Source organism: Vollenhovia emeryi, unplaced genomic scaffold, assembly GCF_000949405.1.
Source record: "Vollenhovia emeryi isolate VEMERY1.0 unplaced genomic scaffold, V.emery_V1.0 DF939129.1, whole genome shotgun sequence".
NCBI classification, from domain to species: domain Eukaryota; kingdom Metazoa; phylum Arthropoda; class Insecta; order Hymenoptera; family Formicidae; genus Vollenhovia; species Vollenhovia emeryi.
The window spans coordinates 1,773,914-1,793,651 of NW_011967237.1; the positions used below are offsets into that span (position 1 = coordinate 1,773,914).

At 39.1% G+C, this 19,738-nt stretch overlaps 1 protein-coding gene and 5 non-coding genes across 8 annotated transcripts in view; 5 read left to right on the forward strand and 1 right to left on the reverse strand.

Annotated features, from left to right (window-relative positions):
* LOC105568450 overlaps positions 1-19,738 on the reverse strand; it is a 90,469-nt gene that overhangs the window by 1,364 nt on the left and 69,367 nt on the right. For all 3 annotated transcript variants that reach the window (XM_012024148.1, XM_012024146.1, XM_012024147.1), the window contains 13 exons: positions 13,761-14,686; positions 12,820-13,206; positions 10,024-10,204; positions 7,449-7,547; positions 5,383-5,603; positions 5,152-5,290; positions 3,809-4,569; positions 3,575-3,666; positions 2,548-3,128; positions 2,143-2,386; positions 1,535-1,780; positions 1,133-1,313; positions 627-894 (listed from right to left, as the gene is read on the reverse strand). In XM_012024148.1, coding sequence (XP_011879538.1) covers positions 627-894; positions 1,133-1,313; positions 1,535-1,780; positions 2,143-2,386; positions 2,548-3,128; positions 3,575-3,666; positions 3,809-4,569; positions 5,152-5,290; positions 5,383-5,603; positions 7,449-7,547; positions 10,024-10,204; positions 12,820-13,206; positions 13,761-14,686 — 4,326 coding nt within the window. The remainder of the gene's footprint in view (positions 1-626; positions 895-1,132; positions 1,314-1,534; positions 1,781-2,142; positions 2,387-2,547; positions 3,129-3,574; positions 3,667-3,808; positions 4,570-5,151; positions 5,291-5,382; positions 5,604-7,448; positions 7,548-10,023; positions 10,205-12,819; positions 13,207-13,760; positions 14,687-19,738) is intronic.
* On the forward strand, positions 8,021-8,092 carry Trnae-uuc. The gene has a single exon. It is a non-coding gene; the product is annotated as a tRNA-Glu (tRNA).
* Positions 8,165-8,236, forward strand: Trnae-uuc. Its single transcript has one exon. It is a non-coding gene; the product is annotated as a tRNA-Glu (tRNA).
* On the forward strand, positions 8,837-8,908 carry Trnae-uuc. The gene has a single exon. It is a non-coding gene; the product is annotated as a tRNA-Glu (tRNA).
* On the forward strand, positions 9,290-9,361 carry Trnae-cuc. The gene has a single exon. It is a non-coding gene; the product is annotated as a tRNA-Glu (tRNA).
* Trnae-cuc lies at positions 9,511-9,582 on the forward strand. Its single transcript has one exon. It is a non-coding gene; the product is annotated as a tRNA-Glu (tRNA).

A 19,738-nucleotide genomic window follows, 5' to 3' on the forward strand; every position in this document is an offset into this window, starting at 1 on the left:
ATACAGGGTGCTAAAAAACTAAGTGCCATAAATTTGTGTGATGAAAGAATAGATGAGTACAAGCATTTTAAGTACTGGAACCATGGGTCGGTGACGTTTTATTACGGCGTGACGGGCGATTAATTGAATCGTCACAACTCCTGCAATGCAGGTGGATCGGACGGGGTGGACCTGTGACGTGGCCTGCAAGGTCACCAGATTTAACGCCTCTCGAATTCTTTTTCTGGGGTGCAATGAAAAATATGATTTATTCTGAAAAAGTCGAATCCGAGGAGGATCTGGTCGCTCGCATCATAGAGGCATCTGAAATCATCCGACACATGCCTGGAATATTCCAAAGAACGCGGCAGTCATTGCTCCGTTGCTGTGACTTGTCGGAACGTTGGAGGTCGTAACTTTGAACAGTTATTGTAAATACATATATAAAATTGACGAAATAAAATCATTGCGTCGCAGACGTTGTGACGATTTAATGAAACGCCCATCACGCCGTAATAAAACGTCGCCGAACCATGGTTCCTATACTTAAAATGCTTGGACTCGTCTATTCTTTTATCACACAAATTTATGGCACTTAGTTTTCTAGCACCCTGTATATACGCAGATTATATAGATACTTTACTTACCTAAATGAAAACTTGGCGACTTGTTCTACTGACGTCGAAATCTTCTATAGACAGCAGCATGCTGGCAGACTTTAACGCGTTATTGTCAACGAGATCAGTCATGTATAGGCTGTTGGCGTTATTATGATTGCCCATAGCGCTGGATGCTGCGCTGCTGTATGCGCTCGAAGTGTTCTGCACCGACGCTACGTCCATGGTTTTTTGAACGATCCACTTGTTCATCATGCTAGATGTTTCCGCCTCCGACGACACGTCGAATTTGATGTCACTGCGGACGGGATAGAGAACGAAAGAGTTAACCCTGCGGATTTTGATTTGTAAAGATTGATTGATTCGCGAAATCAATCAGTCGCATTGACATTTGAATCGGAAGGAGCGGACAGCGCTGCATTTTCAGTCTGATTTATCCGAAACTATTCGAAATTTGCTTTGCAATTGTTTATTGTTTTGGTAAATTGCTAAACTATCGGTTGAAAGTTAAATATCGGTTGGAAATAGGTACTCACTGTAAGTAATTGTTTTCTACAGAACCCTGGACCTGGTCATTTCTCGATTCCATGCTTTTACGAATAGCGGGCTGCGAGAGAACCAACTCGATCGTTTCAGACGAGCTCTGCAACATCTTCAGAGCTTCCTCGTAACGAAGGTTCAGCAGATTCTGTCCGTTTATTGCTACGATCCGGTCACCTATGGAAGGAAATTTAACCGGAGATCTTTTAGTTATATATCTCTTTACGTTGTTTTCTAATTCGAATTCATTTTATTTATTTGTATATCTCATAGCGTCGTTTTTTTCCCTCGGTTTATTCAGTTCAGTATTGCAGTTGATTGTAATTTCAACTAATCTCTACTGCGAATGAATTAGGTGCTTTCCGTTTTGAAGCAACGCGAGCATTTTACTCACGAACCTTTATTTACGTTTCCGGCCATATCGGCTGATCCGCCGACGGAGACTGCCTGAACATAAACGCCACCGTCGTTACCCTCCATCACTTGCAAACCTATGCTACCACCGTGACCGCGTTCCAACTTGATCGTGTGCAAAATTCGCTCCTCGGCGAACGACAGCTCTTCCAAACGAGCCATCAAGGATACGGATATCGATTCGTCCTCCGGGATCCGGAATGTTTCGTCATTGGTTCGTATATCTGCATCTATCGAAGCAAAAAGCAAACGGATTTTAAATAAAACACCCCCACGATATTTGTAATCAATGTAAATAACGCATACAATTTTGATAGAGTAAAAGTAGCGAAAAATTGTCCGCACACAGCGATGGTAAAGCAGCGCTTCAACTATCTTATTTGTTTCGAGAATAACGTTTGATTAGATGGTGTTGTAAAATCTTCGTGAGAACATTTTTGTATCGAAACGTGATTTTTTTGTTTGGACTGTGTAAAACTCATCTGATTGCAATGTCGTTAGAAGCAACATTTTGAATTGCACAATTAATTAGAACTACTTTAATTTTTATACAAAGAGAATTCATAAAATATATTTTTATACTATTACTTACTCAGCACATACGCCTCTGGCATGGGCGATTCGGCAGATCGTGCCGATAGCGATTGAACGGACGACTCGGTATCGGACTTTAGAGATAGTGATTCCGTGTCGTCGGTAAGCGCGGTATCTTTCTGGGCCAAGCTGCTGTAAATCGCTCGCGTTCCCATTTTCACACCCCGGCGCGGGAGGCTAGGCGTACGAAAACCACCCGACTGCCTCGGCGCACCGTAATTCGGTAGACTGGCCGCTTTCATCTAAAGTGATAACGTCGCTTCGTTAAAAGCAGAAACACGAGATCAATATTACGAAATATAATCTTGGGTTGAAAGTTTAACAGCAAATTCGGGTAGAATCTGCTGTTAGATGTATTCTAACAGTAATGAGAGAATGGTAAAAAATTTATGTATAAAATGACCTTTTGCAAAGTCTTCTTGACATCTGACACATTCCAAACTTCGTCCGGAACAGGAAATTCGCTCTTTCCCGACAGACGAACTTTATTAATAGCGGCGTACAGTTCTTCGGGGTTGTTAGGTTTATCTAACTGGTTGTTCGATATAACTTTTGGGAAGGAATATGTGCAGTCGGTTTCAATCTCACTTTCTAGACCGGGACAGCCATAAAGTTTGTCGTTCTCCGATTTCGTTTCTTTGGATTCCAAGATTTTGTGCGGTGCCGTTAAGCCTCTTTCCGATTCCTCCTCTGTGTCGCGTGATTGACCCTCTGGTTCTAATCGCACGTTTACTTGTGCGTAAAGAACATCTTCTTCGGACGAGTAGAAGCCGGGTTCGCGACCAGCGTCCTTCGTTGAAGTTACTACAATTGTGTCTTTCTGAGGATTTTCGTTCTCCTTATTTTGGTATTCTTCCAGCTGCATCGGATAATTTATTCTCTGCTGCGCTTTAACCACGCTCGCGATCGTTATCTTAGTTTTACCATCGACGATCTTGGACTTTAATTGTGTAGGTTTCGCTTCTGTCAGAGGCACTCCAAAATCTGAAAAATAATATGAATTGATTTTATCCTGGATATCTTCATATGAATTTTTTAAAGGAATAACGTTTCAAAAATTTTCGAAGTCTCCTAAACTTTATTTACATTTGTTGTTGTATCTATAAAACAAATTCTAACAAAAGTAAAAAAACGCAATCGAGAAACTAGCAGTAGTGATTGAAATTAAAAATTAGATTTGAAAGAGGTTTCTGCGTTTAATAGGTTCCGTCAGACTATTAATATAAACATTGTATTTTGCGGAAATTTCAGTTGAATTTTAGTTCAATTTTCTGCGATATTTACGTTTTAAGTAGATTTCCATAGAAGAGGATCAAAATCCGTGCGACAAAGTGTCACAATTTAGATAGTTCCCTATCGCGTAACTTTCGTGGAAAGTTCAAGTTTAAAACATTTCAGCAAGCTTAATCGGTAGGAAAGAGCACGTGTACCTTTAGCGAGGCCCTGGAGCGACGTGAGCTCCGAGCGAAGTCTGACGAAGAACTGATGATGCAGGGAGGTGAGCTTGAAGGCGAAGTAACTTCTAGAAAATAGAAAGATATTTTATGCAAAGGTCGTTGTTGCAAGGTGGCGGCACAGTGCACAATGAGGCACTCGATACGCACGGCACTTTCGAGTGCTCGCCGCCCATTAAGAGACTTGCGAAATCCTGGCGAGAAACTTACTTTCGATGATCCATCCGCAGTTTGAACTTGCATCGTTTCCCATTCAGCTTGCTGTACACCACCAAACAACTCTTGCTGTAACTCACTGTCTGCACATCCCGCCACTGAAAGTGGGCCAGTTCCGTTCTCTCCCTCGGCTCGCCCCCTCGCTCCAGCAGCTTCAAGCCTTGAGAATGAATCGCCAGCCACACGTTGCTCTCCGTTTTTCTCTTGTTGCCCTTACTGTTCTTACTGTTATTACCGTTAACGTTATTAATACTGTTGTTGTTGTTGTTTTTGTTGTTACTGTTATTGCACGTTTCGTCGCGGCGCAAGCCCGCGTTCTTCGCGTGCTCGTCCGAGTAGGGTATCATCGGCACATTTTCACGAGAGCCCAGTCGCGGGATCCCGATCTTGCCATAAGCGGGACAGGTCTCCCGGGTGGGTTTTTCCTGGCGACGAGCGTTTCCCGCACCGTCGCGGTTGTCCGACACGGCGCTCTTTCCCTTTCTCTGCCGCACCATCAGTTTCTCCAGCTCCTTGGAGTCTACCGTGGCGATGTAGTAGTGCGAGCCGTAATCCGGCAGGGACTGCGCGTGAGTTATGAACATCTCCTCGGCTTTGTTCGAGTCCAAGCCACGGCGGTCGCGGTGAGCGCGGTGTAGCTGCGCCCGAAGTGTATCGGCGTCGACGCAGGGTTGCGATTGATGCCGGTCCGCGTTCAATATCAAGGACTCCGGCACGTAGTGCTCGAGGAGGAAGTAATCTCCACAGCCGTGCTCCTGTGGGATATAACAATAGCTCTGATGAAGCAGAGAAGTCGCGCATGGATTATGTCAGAATTGTTGTCAACTCTGCCGCAACATATCGATGTAATGTCAATTTGACTACTCGCTTAAGCTGTTGAGAGACTGACTCGACTATTAATCTCTAATATTGATACGTTGAACGTACCAATTTGATAATTTAGCATAGAAATTGTGGAATACACAATACCGTTATTGTAAAAATATATCATTTTTACGTTTAACATCTAATTTAGAAAGCATGTAATGCAAGTTAATTCTGGAATGCGTATTGTACAATATTTATTTTTAAAATCTATTTTACGCTTAAACTTTAGAATTCGTCGTTTTAGAAAATGTTCGACAATGAAATCAAGTTTAACATTGTGAGGTAGAAGAATGTAGACTTTTTGCAGAACCGCAAAATATTCTCTATCTGTGGTGCCACAGCTTCTCTCAGTTCACTTAATCCCTATTATCTAGAGCTTAACGATCACTTTTGAACGTTTTATTCTTCCGTATTGTGACGGTAATCTCATTTCAAATAGCGCGCATCGTATGAATCACTCGTTAACTCACGTTGACGTTGTAGTTCCCGAATTCAGCTTGAAGTGCGAGACCCGTCAAATTGATTAATTCGGCATATGGGCAGACCAGCTGCTGCTCCAGTATACAACGCCTTATTTGCAGATATAGCAGATGCTTTGATATCCAACTTCTGAAAATTATTTGGCAAATTAGTCGTAGTCGTGACAAAACGAACGAGTCTAGTCGAGTCGAACGTGTTATCGTTGTCTGATTCGAACGAACCTGGTGCCACGAAGAGATGGCAGGAAGAATCGGAGTCGCAGATACAGCATAAAACTAGTCGGTAGACCCAGCAAACCTTTGCTTTTACCGCTGCTTAACCACCCTGGTGGTGCGACTTTATTCAATTTCGTGTCGGGTGGTAACATCGCGAAATCCCCGGCCAATAGCACGGCCAATCCTAGAGTGAAGTTTTCATCGAGACTTTCCGCTTGAACAATAGCCTGGAAGGATTTGCGTGTATAATGCATAAAATATATTGTACATATAGTAAACCTTTCTGAAATCGGTCAAGTCTATATATGTTGGTTTAACTGATAATAGCTTTAACACTGTTGATGACACATGATTACATGAAGAAGTTTATTGACATAAAGATTTCTTATATATCAATTTTTACTGTAAATTAATGGCATAAATTTGATACTTAGTTCTGTATTTTCGATTTGCGTTTCTGTTTATCTATGTAAGACACGTGAGAGGGAAAGCTCTGTCTGTAAGCTACGATTTAGCATGGAATTATTATGCGAGACAAGCAATTAAATGCAGAGAGCACGGGTGTGCATTTGATTGTTCCAAAAGATTATTATAGCGCGACACGATACGCATTTCTACCGCAGAGGTAATTTTCTATTGGCACGAATTTGCAGGAGTAATCCAATTTGGAAGTTCCCAGTGAGCTCTCGAGTTTTCGGCGCTCTTTAAATCGACTATTTATTAAAAATTGCACGATAAAATACTCCGGTCACGTTCAAAAGCTTGAATTAAGTGGTAGATGGACAGTGACAGGAAGAGCTTGAAGCACACAGACTTGTCTTTTTAGACTAGTGAAATTAAATACTACCAAATTCTCTTGCTCCACTTTTGTAATTCAGCATTTTCATAAAACAGAAGCTCGGTACGCGTTCTACATATAAGCTATGCAAATTTTAAAAGCACTGGCTATTAAAACATAGCGAAGTGTTTTGAAGTTTACATAATTTTATTTTATTTCTAATACTCCTACAAATAATTCGAAATAATATTGCCAATCGATTTTTTTGGTCCATCATTTTATTGACGATACTACGAGAAGAGTTTCTCTTTGTAATGTTGGATTTGAACAAATGTCGAAACGTAGATTTTTATGGAAGAAGGAATTGCGCGATACGTTCGTCGTCGAGATCACATAACTCGTGGTTTGTGGATCTGTCGTATATAATGATTAGGCTTGGCGGCTCGCCAGAACTTCTCGCGAGTTCACGCCGGAATTTGTGGTCTCGTAAACAACCGGCCATGTCTTGGCTTTCGCGGCCTAAGTGTGGCTTTCAGAGGCCACCGTCGCGCGAGCATTACAATCGAACCAGTTCCGCTTGAGAACTAGCGGACAAGGTATACTTTTTAAAGGATTTTTGTCAGGACATATACCGGCAGGATACATTCTTCCGCGTGTGCAGCAAATGAAAAGTAATTTTTTCACCGTGCTCTCGCGAGACATCAAGATATATATTTCACTTATGGGTGATACAATTTATTAGCGTTCTGAGAAACTTCACAGAAAAGAATTTTACGATGGAACAGATATGTACGATAAAACACGAGATACAGAATTTAAAGAAAAACACCGAGAACTGATTTCCGAAATATGTCACTTAATTTGATTAATTTACATTTGCACGTATTACGTTGTTTTAAATAGGTGATGTTTATTATTTCTTTATTATTTTCGGATTCACGTATTACAAGTTTGACAGTGTAAAAGCATTAGTCATTAATTGTATGATTGATTTGCAGACAAATGCCATTTGCGAATGACTATCAATGAAATAATGATCGTGCTACGAACGACATCACAAATGAAGATTAACGTTTTCAGCCGTTTGAAATTACTCTCGAACTTTAAACTTTGAAAAATGTCATTGGTCTAGATAATCTCTTCATTGATAATCTTTTGAGAATATTGATCAAGCTACGTGAAATATCCGATTTTCTCTTTTTTTTATCTTTTGTTTGAAATGTGCATTATTTTAACATGGTTCATGGGAAAATAACGAGTTTAGTGCACTTTGATTCTTTGTTAATGAGCTTACCTGGAATAAATCCCCGGCGGTGACCTTTTGAGGATCACAGGTTACCTCCACGCGTTGTCCTGTTAGCATTATTACGACTATCCGACCAGAGTTGCTCGCCTACGCATATTAATTTACCATCATATCATCCCATATCTCTCTCTCTCTATTTTTCTTTCTACAATTTTATGTTGATATAAATATTTATTTGTTACGTCCATTTCTCTTGCATAAAAGAAAATGCTAAATTTCTTCACAACAAATGTGGAATTATTTATTTTACGTATGACATAAATAATATTATACATCTCTAATATTATTTTAATACTAACGTTTTATGGAAATTATAAATTACAAATATATTTTATACAACAATATGAGACACGAAACTATAAAACATTTTTATTTATATTAGTTGAATACAATTAATATTAATTTAGAGTGCAAGGAAATAAATCTCTGTTGTTAATTTTTTTACCCAAAGGATACGAAAGTTCTGAAATTATATTAAAATAATGTAAATTAAAATAATGGGTGCTGTCTGTACAAAGCCGTCTGTACGCACACAGTCAAATTGCGCGGCGATACCAAGATCCGGTATGGTCTAGTGGCTAGGAGATCTGGTTTTCACCTAGGAGGCTCGGGTTCGATTTCCGGTACCGGAATATCTTTTCTTTTCACCCCATTTTATTTTCATGTAGGTAGAAGTACGTTCTTAAGATGTGCCCTAACCGTAATCCGGTATGGTCTAGTGGCTAGGATACCTGGCTTTCACCCAGGAGGCTCGGGTTCGATTCCCGGTACCGGAATTTTTTTTATTTATATTTAGCAAAAATAAAAATGGTACATTGAAATTTTGATGCAAACAAATTTATAAAGTAATAAATAATATGATTTTTGTTAATATAAATTTTAGATTTTAGCTGTAGAAGCAGAAAGTGATAAAGCTATTAAATTAAAATAGATATAATATCTAAATGTTTCATTTATATCCTGAAAATTAAATAATTATATATTTTAAAATAGGAAATAGTTATTATTAAGACCAATTAATAATTACCGCTCAATTTAACTGTGTACGTGGCCATGTGCAGACAGTATCTATTATTTTAATATAATTTCAGAACTTTCGTGTCCTTTGAGTAAAAAAATTAACATCAGCGACTTATTTTTTTGTACTTTAAATTAATATTAATTGTATTCAACAAATATAAATCTTATTTTATATTGGGTAATCGCATAATAATATTTGATTATATAAAATTGATAGTAACTTTCGTATTATATTTTGTAAAAAAAAGTTCATATTTATACAATATAATTGCTTATTATGTATCTCTTTTTACGACAAAAATTACAATATTTTTGATAGCACATGGATATATGAACTTTAGCCTCCTGGTCTTCAATCCGGTATGGTCTAGTGGCTAGGATACCTGGCTTTCACCCAGGAGGCTCGGGTTCGATTCCCGGTACCGGAATATTTTTTTCATTCTTAATATTTTTAATTTTTACTAAGCATTGTGCAATGCTGATAAATATTATTTCGATTTTATTTTAACAATAAATTTAAATGTTTGCTTTATTAATTTGTAACCACATATTTTTTTATTGTTTTATTTAATGCTTCGAATTTAATATTTCGAATAATACACAATAAGTTGATCTATATTTATAAATAATTAAAATATTAAATAATAGTACAGTGTAATTAATAACGCGTGAATACTGTTTTATTAATTGAGCATCTAATATATATTACATATTACATTTCAGTAACATAATATGCAATAATACATTTTCTAAAAATATAGTCACTTTCATATGCGTTGTCATCAGTATTTAGAGATCGTCCACCGTGATCCGGTATGGTCTAGTGGCTAGGATACCTGGCTCTCACCCAGGAGGCTCGGGTTCGATTCCCGGTACCGGAATATATTTTGCAGTCATATTTTTGAGAATATTTTATCGTCATTTTTTAACAGTTTTATTTTTAGTAATTATTAAATGAATTTATATTACATAATTTATAAATTGAATGTCGGATGATAGTGATGGTTTATAGCAGAAACACCATACCATCTCCGGTATGGTCTAGTGGCTAGGATACCTGGCTCTCACCCAGGAGGCTCGGGTTCGATTCCCGGTACCGGAATTTTTTTTTCGGGCTTCGTGAAACTCTATATAAAATTACGTTGATAATAAAGTCACGTATTTAATTTTTTACCCATTTCATGAATTATTTAAAATTTTCTTTCTATCTTTTTTCGCATTAAATCGTTTCGTTTTAAATTAATGCATGAGAAATGGATAAAGATTAAACGCAAAAGATTTTGAACATTTCCATTAATAATATTTCGTTTTTTATTATAAATGATTTATATATTATATAAAATATAATTTGCGCGTGTGATTTTAATAATTTAGAATTTACAATAATTGGAAGTTAAAAATAAAAGGTAAATGTGTATCAGGCATTTTTATGTTCAAAAGGATTTACATTCCGCGTCTAATTATTTAATAATTATTTAATCTAATTATTTTATTTAATTTTAATTATTCACGCATTATGATCAATTTACTTTAATTTTCGTACCTTGACTTGTCCCACGCATAATGTCTTCGGGGGCTGATTGGCGCGAACCACAAATTCAGGCCCAACACATTGCGCTTTATTGAAACATCTAGCGGGTCCACCTACAGCTCTATACAAGCGCGACGGTGCTCTCTGAACTGCTTTTCCCCGCCGAGCTCTGGGCCCGTTCCTCACCATTGTTCTGAAAATATATTCATTCGATTCTTTTAACTACAACAGATGAAGTATCACAATTGTGTACTTTAATATAAAAACACCATAAATTTATATAGTATAAGTCAAATGTAATCGGTTAACGGCGAGCTGACGCTGAAGAGGCTGGTTTCGTTTTTGCCATCTTTTTTTTTGTGGCCGCGTGATTAATATGGATCGAGCTAAGCAGAGATTTTCATTCGGCATAACATACCGCGATGCACCTAATTATGCAGCGAACCGAAACGCCTATGGCAAAATTTCACAGACAGCACGTAGAACGTAATCTTGCTATATACGGCGATGTTAACGAACTCTATCGCACCAAGTTTAATTAAACTTTAACTGGAGTAGACTGCGGATGCTTTTTTAGGGCAGTCATCGCTAAGTGCCTCCTTGTCTTTCTCTTTTCCTGTCCCTCTCTTCTTTCCATCTTCAATCGTTTACACCGAAAACCTGGCGCAGCAAAAATACGTTGAGGTAAAAATCGTTTTCGCGAGGCCGAGTCAGTTTTTACAACACGTTAGGAATGAGGTATCCCTGCCATGGGAGAGAATAGCACAGATTTGTGAAAATAGAACAAGAGAACATTCTTGCATTTACATAAGTAAATATAAATGTGCTACCTTCGGTCAAACTAGATCTTTGTAGCTTAGGTGGGTAACATTTTTTGTGTGAATTTATAGATATCTCTTTTCCATTTTACCACGTGCCGATTATTTTACATTGGTCGTGAAATTTTTTGTTCTTGATCATTTTTGGAATGGTAAATTCAACATAATAAAATTGATTTAATTTTTTGTCAAATCAACTGTAAAGAATTTACTGCGTAAAAGTGTGAAAAATATCCCCCTAACTGGGGTGATATTATTCGCGATAAATTCTTTATATAGTGATTTAAAGAATGTTTGTTAACATCATAAAGTTTAAATTTTTTTTATCGATTATCGATTTAAGTATGTTAAATTTACTATTCCAACGAAACATGTTTCAAGACCGATAAATAATCGGCGCGTAGTACGAATAGAAAAGAGTGTACCTATAAATTCACGCAAAAATATTGAGCTACAAAGATTCAGCTCGACCAAAGATGACACACTTGTGAGAATCACGTATAATTAGACAAAGTTTCATTTATTATTAGAGGAAAGGCCTCTATTATGAGATAGGTTTCTAATATGCGGTAGCAGGTTTTCAACACCCAAATTCAATTACATATCTTTTTTCGCAACGATTACATAAACTAACAATGAATCTTCCACTGAACAGATTTTGCTCCAAGGGCAATAAATTCGTAGTGGAATCAACCGATGATGCCTGATTAATGTAACAGAAACCCCGTTATCCCATATTAGAATCTATCTCATAATAGGGGACTTTCCTCTAATACTTGGATTTATTTAGATTTTTTAAAAAGAAATACAGAAAAATGAGTCAAAAGATATTGCTTGAAAATTTATGAAAAAGATTGAATATTTATCAACATTTTATGAACAAAATTTATTATTAATATAAACGATTTTATAATATGTTATTCAAGATTGAATGCTTGCATTGAAAATCATTGCAGTGAATATTTTGCATCAGAAATTGTTTTGCCGGAGACGGTAGACAATTTTAATTTAATCGTCTATTGATTCCGACTTATAATTTTCTAGTTACAACAAAAATTGTATTAATTTCCGAACTACGCGCTTTTGTTTTATTTCCGTTCGACTAAATGTCAGTATAAAATCTAGAATTCCGTACTCTCACAAGGGTCAAAGGTTGTTGCTGCGTGCCGTGTTTCGACCTTTCCGACAGGAAAGCATAGGATCGACATACATTCGATTGCAATTAGCTACATCATTCAGTTGATTTCACATGCTCCGAGCGTATCCCGAACTGTTCGAAACCATAATACGTCAGTGGAAAATTGTCTCTAACGCGTCTCTCTGCTGGAGAGAACTTCGTAAGCGCTTATTAACACGAACATACGACTGGGTGGCAAAACTTAATAATGCGGGTCGCGCATGAAGATCGCGAAACTGTTTCACGCCCCCCTTATGTCCTCATTTGCCTCCGAAACGCCCGTCCTCGTAATATCGATGAAATTCCGGCAGAGAAAGTGTGAGTCTCAAAGTGAAAATATAAATTTCTGAATTAATCGTAATCCGACATTATCGTTATACAAAATTGCGAAGTTACTCGGTCTCGCACGTACGGTGTTAAATGTGGTATATTGGTGGGTTTTAAGGGACCTCTAAACTCTTACGAGATCTTTTTTACTTCTCCGTTCGGGGAAATGCTAAATAAAAGGACATTTAATTAAAGAACGGAAGTACTACTAGAAACCCTTTTCTCTCTTTCTTTTTTTCTCACTCTAAACGAAATTGGTTATTGATTAAAATTTTATCGGCTAGCTCGGATGGTTTGTAACGATTCGAAATAACAAATTGCATCGGGATTGAATGCTTTTCTCTAATAACGCGCAATTTGTTGCTCAATTCTCCGACGAACATCCTACTTTCTTCTCTCTTTCATCGTGATAGAAAGTTTATGTATAACACATTACGGTGTGAACTGACGCGGATAATTGATTGTAATATAGGAAATAAAAACTACCTGGGAGGCTTTGCCGGCGGCTCCGTGTGGCTGTTACATTCCGAATCGGAGAGAGCGGTTTTCCTTAAGGTGGTGATAATTCGAGGTGGCTTCGGGGGTCCCTGGATCCCCCTTAGTTTTACGGAAGTTGTTGAATTTTGTTGCCGTATCGTCTGTTCTTCTTTTCGAGCAACGCCGACGCATCGAGGCTCGGCCGTCGCGACGCTCGGTTGCGACAATCGCTTGAAATCTTCGTCAGCTTGCGTTCTGCTCGGCAGCTGCGGATTCGAGTGTTGCCTTTGCAGAAGCACCCTTTCCGAAGGAGTTCGTCCGTATACATCTTCGCGAAGACGTTCATTTGGCTGCGTAGTTACGTCGGGCTGAGAGCGACCGGTATTCGAAGGGTGCCTGTTTCAGAGCAAATTTGTTTTCAGAATAAGCAAGCGGTATTGCAGAAAATAAGATACATTAGATTAGAAGTAATTGTAATTATTTTCTTAAGTTTCTGACGATTATTTCGGCCGAACGACTTTAACTTCGTTAGAATATTCGCATTTAAATGTAATATCTCTCTCTCTCTCTCTCTCTCTCTCTCTCTCTCTCTCTCTCTCTCTCTCTCTCTCTCTCTCTCTCTCTCTCAATGTTTTTTGCTTTGTAACGAAAAACTATTTTACAGAATCTATAACACTGTTTTTATTTTTACAATTCACGCTTACGATAAACTTAAAAAGAAATTAAATCTCTTTCATCTCAAAATTTGTTCTTATCATCGCAAGTTAAAAAATTATAACAAGTGTAAAGAGTATAGGTTGCATAAATTGTGAGAAGTTAAATTATGAATAAAACGATTGGCACAAGCACATAGGGAAGGCCATTTCGATCGGGATGGGTCTTTATTGTTTAATAAAAAATCGATTAGTCCTCTGGCGCGAGTAAGTATGCGAACGATATCCCGCACGTACCTGTTTATCGATGCCGATCCACCGTAAACCTCGTCGCCGTGACAGATCGCGTGGGTTTTCGCCGACAGTCCGTTGACTCGCACATCCTGGGAGCTCAGAAAGGGCTTAACCGGCAGGGCATATATCGGATCGTTGTAAACATTCCCATCGGGATTACCGTCGGCCATCGCGCTCGTCGCCGTCGGCAGATTGCCGCTACTCCTGGTGTGTTGAAGCCGCGTGTAAACCGGCTGCGAATACGTCCTCGAGTGATGGTGGATCCGACGTGTCGTCGCTGGGCCTATCGATCGGCTACCGCTTTGGATATCCAGCTGCGATTGAAAGTGCGCCCTGTAGGCACTGAGAGCGGTCTCCCGATGTTGTTGCTGCTGTTGCTGTTGCTGTTGCTGCTGCTGCTGCTGCTGCTGCGAGTCGCACAAACTCGTTAGATTAGGATGCGACTGGGAATTGCGCGATTGTGTCCTGAAATGTGTCCCTTTTGCGTGCTGGTGATTGTAATGATGACTACCATGATCCTGCTGGTCTTTCAGTAACTGCTGTGCGTGATCCTGTTGCTGTTGAAGCGAGCGAAATTGATTGATCGGACGTTGAACATGATTATGTTGTTGTTGTTGCTGCTGCCGTTGTTGAACAGTTAATTGATTTGACAAATATTGCCCCATACGAGGCTGATGTTGAAAAGATAGCGGTTGACCATTCATAGCTTGGATGTAATCCTGTTGCTGTCGTTGCGGAAGACTGTAGAGTGTCTTTTGCTGATTCAGTTGTTCGACCATGTTCCGTGTAGGGCACAGGGCATTCAGCTGATAGTGGACTGCTCGTTTCCGCGCATGTTGCGGCGACTTCACAACCTCTCGATACATCTCCATTACTATGTGCGTGAAGGGCCTTGCTTGTAGACGCGTCTGACAATATTCGGATATTACCTGCAAAGCGAGAATATGATACTGCAATATTGTCGAGTCGTATATTAAGGGCTTTTATTAGAGATATTTGATGGCGATGAAAAGGATCCACAATAGAAGAGAGAATTACGCGAGAATTCAGAGTTATCCTACGTATGATTAATATTACAAAATATAAATACATATTTTAATTAAATAATTCATGAAAAATGGAAAATTCGAGATTTGTACGGTACAATTTTTTTTTTCATGTGAATGAATACGATTAGCGTTATTCTGTTGTGAGGGTAGAATTACTTAATTCACGTTTTATACATGTATAATATATATCGGATGAACTTTCATACAAATCTGGAAGTTCACAGTAATCACAGACATAATATGATCGCGCAGATGCGTTTATCGTGCCACCCAGAGCGCCGATTATCTAGTTTCGAAACTTTCGCATCTCGCAGTAGATGAACTATTAGCTCAAGAGGACAATAGTTGTTACCGGAATTCTATAGATCCCGCTAAGCTAAGATCCTCAAGAAGAAGTACCTATTAACGCGTCATTGTGTACCTTGTGATGATAAATGCAAAACTTTACGCACATTTAAAAAAATATTCTCTTTTCGCAAAGATTTCACACGATGGGATAATCGTCGTCGAAACTGTTAAATATTTATGCGGTTAATCACAGAATATCGCTTTTGGATTTATAATAAGCGTTATTTACGCTAGCTTCCAGCTTTATTGCTCGCAATTAACTGGGATAGTTTTAATCAGCTTTAATTTGGCGATATATACGTTTGTATATCGAGCTTTTTGTTGCGCAAGTGTTTCTTTTTTCGATTTTTAGGATACATAAAAATAGGAAATTTTAATCTGACCAAAAAATCAACTAATAAGAATATTCTTTAATGTCGCCAGCAGTAATTAACAACGTCAGTGTTTTCTTGACCATACCTGGCATTTTTAATACAGAAAGTTTATTGCGAAAAATATTACCTCAGTCAGGGTTTGAACTTTCCTACACTCTAGGCGGTCGTCTTCTAAAAATACCAGATATAGTAAAAAAAATCAGTTTTACGTATTACTTCATGAAATAGGAAATCAATTCTAGCATCAAATGTGGTGCTGTATAAATAATGATTTGATGATAACATTATCAGTAGTTAAGAGGGAAATTCAGATGCATATATTAATCAGTCCGAAAATTTAATGCAAAAATGTTCTGCAGCTAAACTTAAAAAATAGAAGGGCTTTTCATTCAACTATACGGTACGTAGTTTCTCGAGCCACGAAGGCAATGGACAGACCTGAAGTTGATATTACACTGGGATCTTAAGGAACAAGCAATGTGCGGGAAGAGTAATAGACGTGTAGACTATTATTCTTAACAAATAACGGCAAATGGTGCTCCGCCGGCTAGCTCAGTTCATGCCACGATTGGCATCCACTGGATGCGAAGTCAGTGGGGCACTCGTCTTAACCCCAGCGTGTTCAGCTACAGGCATTATCCACGCGGATAGATACGGCCAGGCAAAGTAGGTACTCGAGCGGATAATTTATTGGCCGCCGCGGATTCCTCCTAGAAACTGCGGTTCCGCATTACGCCGCATGCCGTGTGCTCTCGCCCTTCCGCCTCCCCGCCGCGCCGGCCCGATTTCATCAATTTCGGGGGTTATCGGAGTTGCAGCTGCGGAATTATCGCGGCCCGAGATGGACGACTTATTACGGCCGCCCGCCTCGTTCTTTGCGCGCGATAACGGCCGCCGCGTTTTTGAGATTCCCGGCCGTTAATCATCGTGCTTGGCGAAATTATCGCAGGTATATGTGAGCCCACCACCCTCGTGTGCAATTTCGCGTCCGGGGCCGCCGCTCATCATGCCGTTCGAGGTGCGCTAAATCCCTGGAAGATCCACGGAATTGCACTCGAACCGGTTTGCGAATTTATTTCTTGTAATGTCGCAGCCGCCTAATGACGTCCCGCACCTCCATAAAGTAATCTCTCGAGTGCGAGATTTGGACTTGCGGATTTATCGATGGCTTCATCGCGCTTGCAATGGATTCCGTGTTAATCTACGTTCTGACTCTTGCATTCAGTATACCGTTGTTCATTCGAGTCGTTATAAAATCTGAGCGAATGTCGCACGTGAAACTTATTCGACTGATTTTTCGTAGTCGATGTGCTAAGAGTCGAGCAACATTACGATCTTTCTCGTGAGGAGGTTCTCTTCTTTACAAATTGGATATAAGAAATTTCTTTTCTTTCTTTCTCGTTCCAACTTTCTTAAGAAAGTAAGGGAGAAATTGGTTCTCCCCTTTATTTCAAGTTTATACCCGTTCCTAGACTAGAATTGAAAAATTTCGAAAGCGTCGCGTCGCGCTCCGCGTTCGTGCGGGAATACACGACGCGCTGCATTCTCGTAGCGTTGCAACGTGCGATCGCATCCTCCATCACACTACCTGTTCGCCCTAATATTTACACGTGAGCGAAGTCCGCGTCACACGTATCTCCCGTCTGTTTGCTGTCTGATCAAAATAATTTAATCATGCGCGGAGGCGTTGCGCGAGTCCATCGCCCACGATTAAATTTCATCTTGCCATTTGCATGTGTATAATGTCGAAAATCCGATGAACAGGTAGAAATCGCACGTGTGCATTAACTCCCCCTCGTTAAATCCCCTCGGCGTGGGGAACTGAAATCGAAAATTTTCGCGTCGACATCGCATCTGGGAAATGCATTTTAATTCTAATATGTAATATATAATATGTAATGTGCGAGTAAGAGAAACGGGAGTTTAAATTAATATTAATTTTATGTTGTTTATCTCACGGGTAGATTATGCGAACAGTCAGTAGAAATTAATTCGATGCAGTGTACATATATAATGTACATTCTATTGAGAAAATTTGTTTACTCAAATTACAATAATGCATAATACAACACGAATTTGAAATGCCATTCGATCTAAGTCAATATATTGTAAAGAGGTAAATATATTTCTTCATTTTGGAATGTCATGCACGGAGCATGGGATTGTATATTAAATGGCACATTTGTTGCAACAATGTAAAGCATTGTCCATCACATGTATCATTTTCATTATCTTTTTTACGTCGTCCTTGGAACGTGTTACACCACAACTCATCGAGCTATTATATGCGGTTGGCGGTTGTCGGAGCGTATATTCATTCAATTGGTTTCCAGTTCGCATTAAGATTTTCACACGCATATATAAATATGTATCTTATTATGCATTCTACATTTTTTCGTGACAAATTCTTTCGCGAATTAAGAAGCGTTCTCCTCCTTGAAAGGAAGAGAGCGGAATGCAGTTTTATTAGACGCAATTTACGCAACTTTTTAATTGTGGACATTAAATATCTTGGTAAAGGGGATTTAAATTAATACAAACTTTTATTAAGACGAAGTTTCAAACAGTATTAAACTTGCAGCAGTTGTAACCGGGCTACTGTTATAAATTCGGACCCGCGTATATTATCTCACTGTTACCTCGACGCGCGTAACTTAGCTGCGATTTTTTTTGCTCCGCGCAGTTAATTAAATTTCACAATGTAGCGTTCGATCGGATACTGAATATTGTTTCTGGCTCACTCATTCTTCGAGTGTCATTTATAGATATGTGTATTCACCGTTATAACACGACATCTCGCGTCGCTATTCCTTGTCACGCAAATCATCAGCGTCCGCTTGCACCTCGAATGTCGTCTCGACGTACAAATGCTGCACGCGCAGCGTACTCGCCCTGCCGGTGATAGGTGATTCAATTAAAGCGAGCTTTCATGCAAGCCGACGGCGGATACCCGAGGGCCGCACGGGTGTCGCGTGGCTATGATTAAGTCTATGTGGTCTATCGATTAATTCTGCATGAACGTTATCGAAGTTAGGCATAAACCGTGCGTAACGAGCAGCGAAATTATCGCGGGAAAGAAATTCGAAAGAAATAACATTTACCGAAGAGACAACCCAAAGTAAACGCTAAGTACACGTGGCGTTCATACTTTACATATTTCGAACGATGATAATATTTATCATATAGTATTTCCTCCCGCTTCCCGAGGATCGTAAAAATTTAGAATATTTAGATGCCTGTAAACGGAAGTTACGAGTAAAAATGCATAAGCATGGCAATCTGCATGAAATAGCTACGTGGCTCTCGCGATTATGATCTACGTCGTGACATGGATACATGTCTTTGCAGATACATGAACTTTAGGCACGGAGACTGGACGGACACGTACACACGTTTGCTGTAACATCTAGTCGTAGTTGCAAGGATCGAGTTACTCCGACACGTTGCGTCTCGAAATTTCATCGTCACGGTGCTGTCGCGTGTTATTAGCGACAAATTGCTTTATTATTCTCACCGTAGAGACGACCTGGCCTTTCTTGGTGCGCGCTATGCATTCCTCGTGTGTTTGTGCCCAATTCCAGTCCGACGCAGCTGCTCGCACGGATACGTTCGCGACGTTGAATTACTCACCATTCGTAATCGTGATGTGGAAATTAATTTTGCTTTGCGCTGCTGTACACGCTATTGGGATTAAATATTGTTAATCCGCGGGTTGTCGGGATCCAAGTAGCAGCGATATACACTAATTAATGTTTCTATGATCCGTGATCATCTGTAGTCACGACTTCTTTGATGAGTAAAGTCTCTTATTATGGGACAGGCTTCTAATATGAGATAGCGGAGTTTCTGCTAAATTAATAGGCGTCATCTGTTGGTTCCACCATGAATTTATTGCCCTTGTAGTGCATTCTGTTTAGTGGAAAATTGATTGTTAGATCGTGTAATCGTTGCGAAAAAAGATTTGCGATTGAATTTGGACGTTGAAAACCTATCTCCTATTAGAATCCTATCTCACAATAGGGGACTTTTCTTTAGGACATCCAATTTAACACAGCTACATGAACTCTTACCACTTATTTGAAATGTATTATATTGTTTGTAAAGTGTATTTTTTGCAATTGTCAATGCAAATGTCTGAGTTTTTATAGTGAGAAAAATATTTTCGAAAAATAAGATATATAGAAGAATATATATAAAATAGAAAAATACA